Raw genomic sequence first — 17,476 nt, 5'->3', positions numbered from 1 at the left:
ATTTCCACCGGTACCCTGTTGGCTAACGATACCTGTGGTGGTCGTTGGTAAACCGGGCCTCGACCGATCCGGTATGAAATTCTGATTTGTGATCTGCATGTTTGATTTGGCACGTTTTACACTGGATGTCCTTCATAACGCAACCCTCCACATGTATCCGGGGTTGAGACCTGCGCTAAGAGTGCACTGACTTGTGCAACATTAATGGCTGGGTCAGAGTATCTTCTTTCCAAATGTATCTAAATTGTGTATGTAGAACACTTTGGTCAGGAACTGTTCACATTTACATTCAGGTAGGTGATTTTCATCTGAGAGTCTGAAAGCGGAGGTACATGCTAACAAGTTGATTGAAAATGCCCTCATAGGCCATTAGGAGGAAGTAGGTTGCTGCTTTTGACAGCCACAGATAATTACCTGCAGTCGTCATCAATGTATTGTTGTCCCAACCACAGGGATTTTCACACATCATTTGGAAGACAGCATGCAGATCAGCTCAGTAGGTACTGATTGTTTGCACCAGTCAAGATTTTGAGCTTTGTCTAATGAGAGCTATTATTAGCAAATGTTCTGAATCAGAAATGTATTTTGCTAAATCCAAAATCACCCAAACATTGCTTGAACATAGTTTCAGGTAGCTTTGTGATCGTGGACTGAATCCTGTTAAGCTCTGATGTTATCACAGAAGCACAACAGGTTCCACAGTTTTTTTCTCTGTCTCCTGGAATTGAAAATAAGATGATATAATGCTGCCTGGTCTGGAACTGGGAAAACTCCTCCACCTTGAAGACATAAATATCGGGGATTTTATACAAGTATTAAATAGTTAAAGGTTTTCTAAAAGGCCTCAAAATACCTCTCATTGAACTTGTTTCAAACCATATCAGATTACTATAGCAGACATTTCTGATAACATGCAAGACTTAAAATTATTACAGTATATTGAATCATTTTATATTGTTTTCCAGATGCACCACTGCTCAGATTGTGGGAAGAGTTTTACTAAAATTGCTGTTCTGAAAAGACACCAACGTATCCACACAGAAGAGAAGCCGTATCACTGTGAACAGTGTGGGAAGAGTTTTACTCACCTGAGTAGTCTCAAATCACACCAGCGTATCCACACAGAAGAGAAGCCGTATCACTGTGAACAGTGTGGGAAGAGTTTTACTCAACAGGGTAATTTTAGAATACACCAGCGTGTCCACACAGGAGAGAAGCCATATTACTGTGAACAGTGTGGGAAAAGTTTTGCTCATCAGAGTAGTCTCAAAAGACACCAGCATATCCACACAGGAGAGAAGCCTTATCACTGTGAACAGTGTGGGAAGAGTTTTACTCAACAGGGTAATCTCAAATCACACCAGAGTATCCACACAGGAGTGAAGCCGTATTACTGTGAACAGTGTGGGAAGAGTTTTGATCGTCAGAGTCATCTCAAATCACACCAGATTATCCACACAGGAGTAAAGCCGTATCACTGTGAACAGTGTGGGAAGAGTTTTACTCAACAGGGTAATCTGCTTAGACACCAGCGTATCCACACAGGAGAGAAGCCGTATCACTGTGAACAGTGTGGGAAGAGTTTTGATCGCCAGAGTAATCTTAAATCACACCAGCGTATCCACACAGGAGAGAAGCTGTGTTACTGTGAACAGTGTGGGAAGAGTTTTACTCAACAGGGTCATCTGCTTAGACACCAGCTTATCCACACAGGAGAGAAACTGTATCACTGTGAACAGTGTGGGAAGAGTTTTAATCAACAGGGTAATCTCAAATCACACCAGCGTATCCACACAGGAGTGAAGCCGTATCACTGTGAACAGTGTGGGAAGAGTTTTACTTATCAGAGTAATTTTAGAATACACCAGCGTGTCCACACAGGAGAGAAACTGTATCACTGTGACCAGTGTGGGAAGAGTTTTACTCAACTGGGTCATCTGCTTAGACACCAGCGTATCCACACAGGAGAGAAACTGTATCACTGTGAACAGTGTGGGAAGAGTTTTAATCAACAGGGTAATCTGAAATCACACCAGCGTATCCACACAGGAGTGAAGCCGTATTACTGTGAACAGTGTGGGAAGAGTTTTAGTGATCGGAGTGTGAACTCACTGTGGACGGAGCTATGTTCATTAAAGCTCATTAAGGAAGCACAAGTGCTCTAACATACAACCATAAAACAAATCATCTTCTTTAATTTCTTATTTGAAGGGATGTAAAGGGAAATTGTACTGTAAATATTGGCGGAACTTTAAATTGTAATGTAAATTTGATTTAGCTCCAACAAATTGGACACCTTTCCAAGCCATCAGAACATTGTTGTTCCATCTACAGTTACACTACAACTACACTTTATGGCAACATGTATGAGGCTACCTGAGCATCTCACCCATATGTGCTTTCTGAACATTATCTAATGGAACTTCTTCTAATCCATTGTCCCCTGAGCCCAGTGTTGCTGATTTACTGCAAACTTGAGCTTGATCACACGGTTACACAGCAAGATCAGGGAATAGATTTTTGTTGTATATGTCTAAGATGTATATATGTATAAGAATTAAAGTGCAGACAAATCTCACCCTAAGTCTTTTTTAAATCTAAAATGTTAAATGTATAAACCTTTAGGTATTTTGCACCAACGTTCATTTTTTGTGTTTCTCTAACTTCAAATAAGTTTATTAGTCAACTGTAATGTTTGGTTGAGGAGTGGTAATGGTATGGGGCTGTACTTTAGGGGTAAGACTCAGCCCTTGATTTAAAGTGTAGGGAAATGTTCATTACTTTAGCATACCAAATCATTTTGGACAATGCAATGCTTCTAATATTGTGGGAATAGTTTGGAGACGGCCCTTTATTAATCCAGCATGACCATGCCACAGTGCACAAACTGAGGTTCATAAAGACATGGTTGGATGAGTTTGGTGTGGAAGAACTAAACTGGCCTGCACAGAGCTCTAATCTCAACTTCACTGAACACCTTTGAGATTAAGGTGAATGTTAAAAGTCGATTATTCTAAATGGACTGGATGAGTCTCGGTGTCATTAAAAACGTCTTTAGGAACATTTTTTTGTGATTATTTCATGAACAGTTCACTGATTTTTCTCTTGCTATTGTTTAACTTATACTTAAAATTTTTATAAGGAAGAAAATAGAAATGCTGCTGATAGAAACAATGTTTTATTCTATATCATAGATGATTATGAAGTATCAACAAATCATCATTGTTATTTACTAAATTAAATTCCAGTTTTTAACAAAATATTATTATGCAGAAAGAATAAAATGGAAAGCAATCAACTTCAATGTGGGAGCAATAAAATCTGTGTTTCCAGGGTCCAACTGTGACAGTAACTTCAGGAGTCTCAGTCTAGAATTGTATGCAGTTCTCACTGCTCTGAATACAAGAACACCCGAGCTTCATCACCAAATGAAAATAAAAGTTCATTACAGTTTTTTTGGATTGCTTAAGCAGGATTTTTAAAACAGGGCCCGTGTTCTCAAAACACACACAATTAGCACAACCACACACCCAATTAGCAAAACACTACAGATCCCTTGCATAATTAAACACTCTTGTAAAAACTATACACTTTTGTGTGAAAACCACACTTTTTTACCATATGAAACACACACGTTTCACATTACTATACTTTGTTTGCACGAGTTACACTCTGCTGTGATAAACTTAACTACTAAACTACTTCCCTATGATTAGAGTAGGCTACCATCAATAAAGTACAAATATAATGAAAATATACCAAACACTACACAAGACCAATGTTGCAGACTGAAGAAACTCATTTATTTGTCAACACGCCCAAAATGTTGACATGGAGATTCATTATACTGTAACAAAACGGCACTTCACGTATTGTACTGTAAGTTCACTGTAAAAAAAAAAAAAAAAGAACTAGACATTGTCTCTTCGCCTAGCTGGATCTGGCCAGAGAATTTCATCAACATCGCAGGCAATGTTGTCATTATCAAGACACCTTGGAAAGAAACGTCTTGAATGATGAATCCATCCTTGCATTGCTGCTACCTCCATCTGGTCACAGGCCTCCTCCATGGCTTGGATAAGGGGTACCTCAGCTTGGAGACGGAGATCATATACCTTCCACCGCCATGCCGAGAAAAACTCTTCTATAGGGTTGAGAAATGGAGAGTATGGTGGAAGATATAGGACAGTGAAATGTGGATGTTGCTGAAACCAGTTCTGAACCAGAGCAGAGCGGTGGAAAGACACATTGTCCCAGACAACAATGTATTGCATATGATAGTTTTGATTTGCAGCTTTTATGTCGTGCAATTGGTCCAAGAATGTAAGTATGAGTGCTGAGTTGTAAGGGCCCATATGGGCATGGCGGTGGAGGACCCCATTCTGTGTAATGGCTGCACAGAGTGTTATATTACCCCCACGTTGCCCTGGGACATTGACTATAGCCCTGTGGCCAATAATGTTTCTTCCCCTCCTTCGTGTTCTCGACAGGTTGAACCCAGCCTTATCTACGTAAATGAACTCATGCTGGATCTCCTCTCCATCCATTTGTAAAACTATCTGAAAAACAGTGTCATGCAAAATTGTGTAGTTCAGTGTAGATCTAGTATACATATTACAGTACAGTAAAAGATTATGAGACAGTATGCAAGAACACACTGCTAAAGTGAATACATGCCTCTGCATAATCATACCGCAGTCGTTTCACCCTTTCGGGTTGCGCTCGAAAGTCACTCGATAAATTTGCTTCATTTGAAGATGTGTTTTTTTAAAGATGCGTGCCAGTGTTGATGTTGAGACCTGATGGATATCGTTGAAACTGGCATGCTTATTGACAATGTTAGCTTGGAGCTGATTGAGTGTTATAGCATTGTTGGACAAAACCATGTTCACTATCTCCCTTTCTTGCTGTTCAGTGAACATAGGAGGCCTTCCCCCTTGTCGTTCCTGACCCTCAATCCTATGTAGCAAAAGAAAACAGTATACAATAGTACAGTAATTTCACAGGAAAAGGTAAAAGAAGTGCTGATAGTGCCTAGAATACATTACTGTGAGCAGTTACTGAAACCGTGCAGATGTTTTTGATATGATGATATTTTTACAATACCTATTTTCCAGTCGAAATGTTCATATCACACTTGCCACTGTGTATTGGCTTAGATTTGGCTGTACTCGCAGTCCAGCCTCCCTCAGCGTCAGGCCGTGGTTGACAACGTGGCCAACCAGTGTTGCGCGGATCTCATTTGTCAGATTCGGTCCTCTTTGAGCACCTTCTTGTCTTCCTTTTCCTCTTCCTCTACCTCTACCTCCAGCATGGCCTCCATCTCTTCCTCTTCCTCTGTTAATTCCTCCTCTGTTGACTCCTCTTTCTCCCCTTCCTTCTCTGTTGACTCCTCTTCCTCCCCTTCCTCCTCTGTTGACTCCTCTTCCTCCTCTGTTGGCTCCTGTTCCTCCCCTTCCTCCTCTGTTGACTCCTCTTCCTCCCCTTCCTGCTCCTCCTTGTCCTCCTCCTTGTTCTCCTCGTTCTCCTCCTCGTCTTACTCTTTCTCTGACTCTTTCAATTGTGCTTGAAGACCGATGAACTCACCTGCTGCTTTTATAGTGCTTATACACCTGATTGGTGTGTCTGCAATTAAGCAAACAAGTGTTTACACACCTGATGACTGTGTTGAACCAATTGGTTGGACGGTGCAGTAATTTGACAGTTTTGCAAATCACTGTGTGTAGAGTTTTGCAACAAGTGTGAGGTTGACATTGTGCTTATAGTTGTGCAAATATGGGCTGATGTTTTGCCTCTTGAGTGTAAGGTATTGCTAATAGTGTACTACTTTTAATTTTAGTGTGTAAGCAATCCAAAAAAACTGTAATAGAGAAGATAAAAGAAGAGAAAGCCATTCTGGTACAGAAGGTGCAAACTCTGGAGGCTACTTTAACTATGGAGCAAAAGCAGCGTGAACAGAACATAAATCATAGAAACGACACACACCTCCAGAACATCACCGAGCTCCAGTCTTCCCTGAAACTCCATGAGGAACAGGAGAAATCTGGAGAACGTGAGAGAGAGAGAGCTGGGTGACAGAACAAAAGCAGCTGCTGGAACATGTTGCTCAGTTAGAGGCCAGTTTGGAATTTGAGAGATATAAATGGGAGGAGAAAAGCAAGAAGGACCAACTAGACATGAATGAGAGGAACAACTTACCGCTTCTGACCATCAGAGAGCTCCAGGATTCTCTTAATCACTGTGAGAAGAAGAAGGATAGAGCAGAGCATAGGAGAGATCATCTGATGAGATACCAGAAGCTACTGGAGGACATTCAAGAGCTCCAAGAGACCGTGAATCACTGCCGCCTTCTTCTTCAGATGATCAAAAAGACTACAATGAACTCAAACATACAACTGAGCATATCATTTGAACTCAAGGATGACCAATATATGTTGCTGATTTCTTTTGTTCGATATGTTTGGCCAATTATTATCCCCCCTTCATCTCATAAAATCTAACAGATAATTGATAAGAAATGATACAGAAAATTGCTCAAATGATTAATTAATTTGTATCGGAAGATTGTGCTGCAAATTATGTCAAATAAACATTTCCCATAAAAAAATGTCAATGTCCAGCTGGTTCAGCATCTTCAGCATGAGTTCCACTGATGCTTCCAGGTGAGCTCTTTTGGGAAATTTTCTTAAAATATAAAATAAACTGACTGTAGACTCAAAAAGTTTGAAGATGTGGAACACAGACACAAACAAGTAAGGTTTTTTTTTTACTGTTTATTCTTTATTTTTTACTGATTATCCTTCTGTATCCTTCCCATGTATCTATCCAGTCTTTTAACATGCTACAATCTGTCACGCTCCCTGAGATCTCGAAACTCTTAAAAACATATCAAAGCCTACACATAACATACGTCTCACATCATAACCTTGTGCTCCAGAACATCTGATCACATGCACATTATCAACTTGTGCTGTTAATATCATGAACAGCAGCTACGCTAATTCCTCTCCACCGCTTCTCTTTCTCTCCCCATCCCGAGGCATCCTGAGGTTTGGCCAGCTCCAGTCACGTCCCACCTCATGAAGATTATGGACCTTTGAAGTAGTAGATGCCGAACTCGCAAACATTCCGAACCATCTAGAGACGTACCAGTGCCAATTGGATCCCACTACATGGATCACAGAAGTTGAGCTATTTTATGAGTTGCTCAGTAGCTCCTAGTTTTATAACCATAAAGACTGTATAAGACTGTAGAAAGAACATCACTTATAATCTTATACTCCAGTGCTTATGTTAGTTCTCACTCTCCAGTGTTCTGTATTGTTGAAAGATTTATGATCAAACTCTTCACCTTAACTGTTGATTTCTGTAAAGCTGCTTTAAAACAATGTCTGTTGTGAAAAGCGCTATAGAAATAAACTTCACTTGACTGTAAAAACCCCCCCCCAATGTATCATCTATACTGTAGAATTGTTCATGTCATGTGATTTGGTCACATTGAATCTATTTAAATTTCTGCAACCAAAATCATCCTACAGATAAAGTGCACATGAACATCGTGTTCTATCTGAACGTTTCTTTTTCTTTTCCAAAGGAACTCTGGTATTGAAAACCACCTTCTGGCACTTAAAGGTGTGTATAGTTTGAATGTTTCTGCTTTCAGTGTGTAAGACAGTAGAAGCACATTATTACTGCATGATACAGTTCTATTACATCAGAGGTGGCAAAAAAGTACACACATCCTTAAGTAGAAGTACAGATACTCATGTTTTAAAATACTCAGGTAAAAGTTGAAGTACTGATTATACTTTTTTACTCAAGTGAAAGTAAAGAAGTCTTGGCTCTGACATGTACTTCAGTAAAACGTAGTTATTACTTCTACCTGTTTTAGTGTCACACTGGTAACTGGACCTCACCTCATATTAATATTACAGTGGAACCCGGTTATGTCGCCGGCATCGAGACAAACGAAAACCAATATGGCTGCAATATATTAACGTGCTTTCAATTTCTTTATGTATATGATGTGCGTTAATAAATGAGAATGTGCATGCACGTGTTTTTGGAGGTTTTTTTTACACTAGAGCGTTGCCGCGATTTGTTTGATGAAGGCATGCTATAAAAATTTACATACATGTTTGTTAACAACAAAAGGCATATGTGCACCAACTAACAGCAGAGATTTACCAGTATACAATACAAACCACCGTCGATTCTCCATACAAACCTTTATTATATTCTCCAACATTGAAAACACAAAGCTCGCTCACAAAATCACAAAAAACGTGCGGGGTGTAGTTCATTTTTACAAAAAAATCTCCATACTAATCTGTCCTCTACAATCCACAAACTTACAATGTAACTGCTTCTGATCTTCTCTATACTTCTCCATCAACATTCTCAAAGCAAATATTACATCTGTGGTACCTCACAAATCTCACAGATGGTCACCTTCTCTCAGCCTGGCTTCCACTACACTTTCCCATAACTTCAAGTGAAGTTTATTTCTATAGCACTTTTCACAAGACATTGTCTCAAAGCAGCTTTACAGAAATCAACAGGTGAATGGTGTGCATTTATCCCTGATGAGCAAGGAAAAAGGACTGTGGCAAGGAAAAACTCCCTTAGATGTAGTGAGGAAGAAACCTTAAGAGGAACCAGACTCAAAAGGGGAACCATCCTCATTTGAGTGACATCAAGAGTGTGATCATGAATCTTTTATTAATACAGAACACTGGAGAGTGAGAACTAACATGAGCACTGGAGTATAAGATTATAAGTAATGTTCTTTCTACAGTCTTATACAGTCTTTATGGTTATGGCCAAACCTCAGGAAGCCTCGGGATGGGGAGAGAAAGAGAAGCAGTGGAGAGAAATTAGCGTAGCTGCTGTTCATGATATTAACAGCACAAGTTGATAATGTGCATGTGATCAGATGTTCTGGAGCACAAGGTTATGATGTGAGACGTATGTTATGTGTAGGCTTTGCTAAAAAGATAAGTTTTTAATCTGCACTTAAACTGGGAGAGTGTGTCTGAACCGGAAAACTGTCAGGAAGACTATTCCAGAGTTTAGGAGCTAAACTCTGGAACAGTGTTATGGACGTGACCTAAAGCTAAATCTTTAGGTCACGTCCATAAATCCCTCAAGTTAGCAGTTATTAAGCCCCTCATTATGAAACCTAATTTGGATCCAAACACGCTATCAAATTACAGACCCATTTTAAATCTCCCATTTATCTCTAAGATTTTAGAAAAGATTGTTCGCTGCCCAGTTCTGTTCCCACTTACAAGAAAACAATATCTTTGAAGAGTTTCAGTCAGGTTTCAGGCCCCATCTCATTTACAATCACTGCTTTGGGTGATCTAATGTTTAAAAAAAAAAAAAACTTTAGAACTTTTTGGTGTTTGCTTATCTGGCATTTTTCAGTTTTAACTGCAATAAGATTATTTCTGGATCTTGTGTATTTAATTATTGGTTTTACCACGAGGAATAGATACGGTTTCTATAAACTGGGCTGTGTGTGAACTTGTAACTATTTGGTTTGTTGTATAAATGTTCTCATAGTCGTAAATTTCCTGATGTCTTACCAGTCAGATGGTGTGAAGTATCCTAGAGATGTTATCTGATAGCACTGCTGCTCCAACTCTGCTGGGGTGCAGGCCATCAGGGCGGAGGAACCTCGGACGCTTCCAGAAACAGTTCCAGTTATTAATAAAGAGAAGTTTGTGCTCTCGACACCATGACTGTAACCATTCATTTAGTGCAAAGAGTCTACTAAACTTCTCAGCCCCTCGCTGGTAAGTGGGAAGAGGTCCTGACACTATGATCCTCGTTGTGAGTGATGTGCTGCGTACCGTCTCCACCAGGATCCTGAAATCCCTCTTTAAGATCTCCGTTTGCCTCAGCCGGGTGTCGTTCGTTCCGGCATGAAGAACAACCGCTGCAAAGTTCTCGTTCAGGATCGCAGGTACCTGCGCAGCGACATCGAGTACACGAGCACCAGGAAAACAGGGAGTGTGCACCTTACCTTTGTCTCCGGTAGCACGGACATCGAACGAGTCCTCACCTGTGCTCAAAGGCAGACACACAGCCGGCATAGTGCTTATAATAGCAGATAGCGTTAAGATACAGAGATGTGATAAAGTGAGAGGGAATGAATATAGTCAACACTAGTGATAGTCAAGTTAACTTACTACAGGCACAAGTCAGGAAGACAAAAAAACAATTTAGAATTATTAAAAGAGGAAAAAAGGAGAGATAAATAGTAAAGTTTGTTTGAAAAAGCAGAGAGAAATACAAACACGGAACTCGCTGCAAACAAGTCAAACACAGGAAGCTACGTCAAAGAGCCGTCATGAGACAAAACACTTGGCCATGCTGTCACCATCATCATAATCAGTTTGGGGGCATCAGGAAAGTGTGCAGAAAAAAAAAAAACGTTACCACAGACTGAAAATACACTGTTTAGATAAAATACATCACCAACAACAAGACACAATTGTCTTCTCTCTCTGTATGTTTCTTACTTCAGTGTAGCGAACTCTTAGTGAGGAACATCTCTTTTACTCCATCACAGGTCTGCACATGCAACAACTGCACTGTAACATCATCACTTCTACATGAGTTCGTCTACAGCTTACCGGTAAGTGTGCCATTACTGCCACCTAGCGGATATTTATCACATACACTCATCATGACAGGTAGGTTCACACCTGTATTGTATTGTATTGTATTGTATTGTATTGTATTGTATTGTATTGTATTGTATGCTCAAAGAAACACTGAAAGAAAATAAAGAACAGAAAAAGAAAAAGGGAAAAAGAAAATGACTGTAAATTGGTTTTCATAGAACATGTAGGAATTTGAAGCAGAAGGTAGAACAAGAAAAACACAGGTGGGAACCAAACCTCAGACCCCACTGTAATGTAGAACACAGACACACTGTATGACATTAAATCAGTTCACATTTATTAACAACATCCCGAATTCCCAAGCCATGGCATAATGACACCAGACTCTTTCTCCAAATAATTATAGAGGATCCTCACATACACAAAGCTTCTGTGTCTAAACTGGAATTTGTACAACAGGTAAAATTCTTGAACAATGAACAATGTAAAACTTAAAAAAACTTAATAAATTAAAAAACAGCGGCAGGCAAAATATCCCTGTGCCCAAGACCAAGGAACAGCTCATGTATTTCCTAGGAATGTGGTTGCAGGAATTTTTAAGACTGGAAACTTCCCATATGAATTATCAGGAATATTTAGGTATTAACAGGAATTAATGAAAATAAAGTTGGAATTTACAAAATTGCAAGTTATCCTATAACAGGGAACTTAAATGTAGTTAAAAAATAACTTGCTTGATAATCAACCAGATTGAATGCAGTTTCAGTTGAATTTCTACCTGCACATTTATCAATCACATGCACACAGCACACTTACTGCAGGGCTCCTGAGACCGTACCCCTACATGCACTGTGTTTTCTTCATGTAAACAATGAGTCACGCCTCAAAAAAGGGTAAAAACCACTGCCTTATGGGTAATAAAAGTCCAATAATCAGGATCTCAGGTCTACATTCCTTACTATTGAAGTAAACAGGACCAATACAGAACAGTTCATCAGACAGGAACACACACTGATTAGCCCCATTAGCCACAGATCTGCTTCTTACCGCTCGTTTCCCCCCGGCTCCACCCTCCATTCACCAACCGCCGCTCGTGCACGCACCCGCTGCTCCATCCAGCAGTAGTGTTCAGGTGTTGTGAGGTGAATCCAGTGTTAACCCTGTCAGAATGACTGCTGAAAGATCATCCACTTTCTTGTGCCAATCCATGTGATTAATTATAAAGTACAGATGTTTAAGTGAATCAGGTTCTGCCCCACATTAACTGTCAGCTATATTGCTTTCAGAGCTCAAAATGAACAAAGCACTAAAGCTGCAAGAAAATACCTCAACTTCAGTTTCTGTCAAATTTATTTTCTTTAAGGACATCAAACATCACTGACTTTACTAAAGTGGATTTCAAGAAAAAAAAATACCATCATTGAATGCTCTCTGTGATGAAGAGACATTAGACATGATTGAAATTCAAAATCTTTATTTATTTAATAGTGTTTATTGTGTCTCGCTGTAGTAAAAGTGTTCAGACTCTTTGTTTCTCTTGTCGTCTTCTTTTTTTTCTATTTCTCATTTTCTTTTGAATGTTTTCTTGTCACAGCTGAGCAACACTTTCCTCCCATATAACGATCTGTTTTATTCTCTGAAGTCTTCTTTTCTTCCTCACAGAGATTCTGGGTATCCTGGAGCCCCCTGTTGGTCTGAAGCTGTAAGTTGTTCCTCTCCTCTATGTCAAGTTTAGTTTTCTCTCTTTCGTCCTCTTGTTTTTCCTCAAAATCCAACGTGGTCTCAAACTGAGCAACACGTTCCTCCAGTCGCTCTTTCTCTCTGATCAAATGATCGCTCTCCTGCTCTGCACTATTTTTCACTTTCTCACAGTGATTCTGAGTATCCTGGAGTTTCATGGTGGTCTGTTCCAAAGTGACCTCAAGCTGAGCAACATGTTCCTCTATATTCTTTTGTTTTCTCGTCCAGCTCTCTCTCACACATTCTACAATTTTATCCAGTTCCTCATGGATTTTCAGGGAAGACTGTAGCTTCATGGTAGTATGTTCCAAAAAAAACTCAAGCTGAGCAACATGTTCCTTCAGTTGTTTTTGTTCCCTCGTCCAGCTCTCTCTCTCACAGTCTACAGTTTTCTCCAGTTCCTCATTGATTTTCAGGGAAGACTGGAGCTCCATGGTGGTCTGTTCCAAAGTGACCTCAAGCTGAGCAACATGTTCCTCCACTTTCTTTTGTTCTCTCCTCCAGCTCTCTCTTTCACATTCTACAGTTTTCTCCAGTTCCTCATTGATTTCCAGGGAAGACTGGAGCTCCATGGTGGTCTGCTCCAAAATAAATTTAAGCTGAGCAACACGTTCCTCCAGTTGTTTGTGTTCTCTCGCCCAGCTCTGGCTTCTCTCAGTTATGTCCTGTTCCTGCTGCTTTCGCTCAAAAGCCAAAGTAGCCTCCAGCTTTTGCACCGTCTGTAGAAGAATGGCTTTCTCTTCTTTCTCTTCTGTTATCTTCTCTATCATTAGAAGAGAAAATGCATCCAAGTCTTTTATTACTTTCTCCATGTGTTCCAGCTTCTCCTTCATTTCAGCAATCTGCTTAGTTTTCTTTGTTCTTCTGCTTTGAAAAAACTTTCTCAACCTTCTGAAGAGCTCCATGTTTATGCCTCTTTACTCACACGCAAAAACCTCGGAAATGAGAGAAACAGAGACGCGTTCCCAATTATAGACGTTGCCTTACTGTGACGTCACAGGGAGATGCCCCGCCCTCCGTCTGTGACGTAACCCGGTCTCGCTTAACCGCACTATGCGCATGCGCACATTACAGAGGTAAAGATCGGATAAAATATCATGTCTTCACAGCTTTTCTGTTGTTCCTGAGAGAAGAGCGATATTACAGTCATTAATAAGATAAAAACGGCTGTAAACTGTGTATAAAGCGAGTGAATCCGAGTTGAGAACCGGAAGTTGACCGGAGTGACTCTATGAATGTTGCAGAATCTTAAATGACCAGTAGGTGGCAGTGTGATGTGTATTAGAGCTCACTGTCACAGCAGGTAATTGGAAGTAGTGGAGCTCTAATGACGTCATTAATAGCGAGGACAAGACACACAGCAGTTTGGGATTCTTTTATTGACTTTATTGATTAATTGATTTGGAGTATGATTGTGTTTCTGATCAAAGTAAGTTCATGTGTATGGAGTAAAAACAACCTGTACATTTCTCACTGCCAGACAGTATTATGAGATGTTCATCTGCTGGAAGTTCATGTTCAATGCTGCATGTTTAATAGGATTTATGAACTGGAATAAATGTTTCTATATTGGTTTTGTTTTAAACGACTGGTGCAGAAGTTTTGAAAGAAAAAATTCCAGTTTAATTTGGGATTATTATAAAACCTGTATGTGAGTATTTTAGGCAAAATGCTGTTTATTGTATTTATTGTAAAACTATATGCTTCAAATGAGTTTTATAAAAAAAAAAAAAAAAAAACGTCATTCTGAGTGAAACCAATTGTTTATTAAATGCATTATTCAATAAATAAACATCAATGAAAACTGGATGATTTGTTTTTATTGAATGTAAAAATATTAATTTGAGGATAATTGAACTTAATGAATCGAATAGTTTTGGATTAAATGAAGACTTTACTGAACTAAACAGCACTGAATTCTCCTTTAAATCAACTTAAGTTTACTGAACTAAATACTGTTACTTATATGAAAATAAACCCGGTTTCTTGAACCCTGTTCGGTTTCAGCCCCACTTTTGGGCCTCACAGCTGAAAATGACCTTCCTGACTTTCAATGGTAAAAGTTCCTGACAACAGTGTGCTACATACACAATTTACATCTCTTTTGAAAGAAGACACATTGGGCTTTACATCATCCAAAGATGCTGAAGTTCCTTAGAAAAAAATGTGTATGTCATAAAACATTATTTATTTTTTTTATATATAAATACATGAATTTGGTCCTGAAACAATCCAGAATAGTGATGGGTTAAAAGTCTGATTGTTTATATTTCATCTTTGAAGAAAATACAATAAAAACGAGATTCCTATAAACATTATTCTGAGACTGGGTGTAGTCCTTTTCTCCCTCCTTCTGTTTGAGGAAAAGCAGCCTGATAACCAAATGTACTGGGAATAATAACATTCACACAATAAGCATAGGACTGGTATTTGAACATTAGAAAAACAGTAGAAGAAGAAAGTAATGAAAGTAAAAGTAGCACAATGCTTCCTTCAGTGCCTCTGTGAATGATGGAGCACATCTGGACCTTCCTTTTATCCTTCCATTCTACAAACAGCACATCCTCTTCTCTCAGCCAGTGATGAGGCCTCGAGGAGCTTTTTTTTTCAGAAGCTTGTTGCTGATGGTTTGAGGGTTTGTGGACTGAATTTTCCCACATGCTCAGATATAATTTTTTAGGAGATCTCTAAACAGTGCTGGACTTGTGTAGAAGTCGTCAACGAACAGTTTGTAGCCCGTTCCCAACATCTTCTCATCAACAAGTGCTATGACAGATGGTCTACAGACTGGGGTGTAAAATCCTGATTCCACCTCTCTTCAGCTGTGTTGGGGGATAAAACCAGTGAAGACTGGGATTTTCTGTCTCTCACTCTTACTGGTAGAGCTGAAACAGGTGCTGAGTTTGGAGACTGCTTGAACCTCTTTTCTGGTGGATGGCTGGTGTGTGGAACCCACTTTTCCTCAGAAGATTCAACTAAATGTCTGTTGGAGCTGCTATCATGGGCCCTCAACTGCTCAGTTGTATGAATGAGATAATTATAACTTATAACATAGGAAATTGTTCATTTAGTTATAATGTTTCCTATAAAACTTCATTATATCGAAGGTAATATCTAATAATGTGTTAGTAATAACAATAATAATAAATCTGATAATAATGTTAGCAACAGTGTTCGTTTAATTGAGTCTGAATCAAAAGATTCACTGGTAAATGACTCGATTCCACAGTTCTAGAAAAATCTGTAACATAAAACATTCTGTCTCCTTAAAAATATTTCTTTCAGCAGTCTCTCTCAAGAAAAAGAAACTTTTGTTCTGTTTGTGCAAAACCAGCAGCTGGTCAGAAAGTTCCTTCTCTGTTCCTGGGTTACAAGTTCACACACAGCCCAGTTTATAGAAACCGTATCTATTCCTCGGGTAGTAAAACCAAGAATTACATACACAAGATCCAGAAATAATCTTATTGCAGTTAAAACTGAAAAATGCCAGATAAACAAACACAACAAAGTTCTCAAAGTTCGGTCTTTTAAACATTAGATCACTTGCACCCAAAGCACTGACTGTAAATGAGATGATCACAGATAATAATCTCGATGCACTCTGTCTCACTGAGACCTGAATTAAACCAGGTGATTATATGGGTCTAAACGAGTCTACACCGTCAGGATATGTTTATAAGCATGAGCCCCGTCAGACTGGTCGTGGGGGGGGGGGGGGGGTGTAGGAACCATTTATAGTGCTTCTTTTAATGTTTGTCAGAGATTAGGATTCAGCTTTAAATCATTTGAAGTGCTCGTTCTTAAAATTGCACTTTCAGACATGCATAGAAAACTCGCTCTGGTCACCGTGTACAGACCCCCAGGACCCTACGCTGATTTTCTTCATGAGTTTGCTTGTTTTCTCTCAGACCTCTTGATCAGTTTTGATAAAGTGCTGCTTGTAGGAGATTTTAATATTCATGTAGATGATGCAAACGATGCCCTAGGATTATCATTTGTTGATTTACTAAACTCTTTTGGAGTTAAACAAAACGTCACCAGACCAACCCACCGTTTTAACCACACACTAGACTTAATAATATCCTACGGAGCAGACGTCACTGATATAGATATTTTACCCCAGAGTGATGACATCACAGACCATTATCTCCTACTGTACACACTACCGGTAGAGCAGATTAACCGTGTTTCACCACGGTATCGACTTGTTAGGACTATTATTCCAACCACTAAGGACAGATTCATAAATAACCTGCCTGATTTATCTCAGTTTCACATTAAACCCATAACTGCTGATCATCTTGATGAGATGGCGAACAACATAGACCTTATCCTCACTAGCACTTTAGACACTGTTGCCCCCATCCAGTTAAAAAAGGTTCGAGAACAAGCACCTGCACCTTGGTATAATAGTCATACGCATGCCCTAAAGAGAACAACACGTAATCTGGAGAGAAAATGGAGGAAAACTAAATTGGAGGTATTTAGAATTGCGTATAAAGACAGTATGCTTAGCTACAGACAGGCGCTAAAAGCTGCTAGAGCTAAACACCTGAGCAAACTCATAGAAAATAACAAAAACAATCCCAGGTTCCTTTTCAGTACAGTCGCTAAATTAACAACAAATCAGGGATCTGAAAAATGTGTTCCATCACAGTTTAGTAGTGAAGACTTTATGAATTTCTTCACTGAAAAAATAGATAACATTAGAAAAACAATTGTGGCAGTTCAACCTCTGACAGCATCTCCCGACACAATCGTACTTACAACCCCACAACTACACTGTTTTACATGTATAGGACAGGAAGAGCTGTATGATGCTATTATGAAAGCTAAATCAACAACATGTCAGTTAGATCCAATTCCCACTAAACTACTGAAGAAAGTGTTATATACAGCTGGTGAGCCTCTTCTCAATATTATTAACTCCTCACTATCGTTAGGTCATGTCCCTAAATCCCTCAAGTTAGCAGTTATTAAGCCCCTCATTAAAAAACCTAATCTGGATCCAAACACGCTATCGAATTACAGACCGATTTCAAATCTCCCATTTATGTCTAAGATTTTAGAAAAGATTGTCGCTGCCCAGTTATGTAACCACT

General features: G+C 39.3%; 2 protein-coding genes across 2 annotated transcripts in view; one reads left to right on the top strand and one right to left on the bottom strand.

The window, feature by feature from the left end:
* Positions 1-2,165, top strand: part of LOC310731577 (uncharacterized protein) — a gene marked incomplete at its 3' end in the record, with an annotated part of 134,216 nt that extends 132,051 nt beyond the window's left edge. Inside the window, exon 3 of the mRNA XM_083551233.1 lies at positions 966-2,165. Within this exon, the coding sequence (XP_083407359.1) occupies positions 966-2,165 (1,200 nt within the window). The remainder of the gene's footprint in view (positions 1-965) is intronic.
* The window catches only part of LOC310731218 (uncharacterized protein), a 93,257-nt gene that overhangs the window by 11,388 nt on the left and 64,393 nt on the right, over positions 1-17,476 (bottom strand). The gene's annotated exons all lie outside the window — the stretch shown is intronic.

The sequence above is a fragment of the Silurus aristotelis genome (genome assembly GCF_946808225.1).
Source record: "Silurus aristotelis genome assembly, chromosome: 9".
NCBI lineage: Eukaryota > Metazoa > Chordata > Actinopteri > Siluriformes > Siluridae > Silurus > Silurus aristotelis.
Note: the sequence above shows the minus strand (reverse complement) of the source record. Positions and strands in the feature narration are given on the sequence as shown.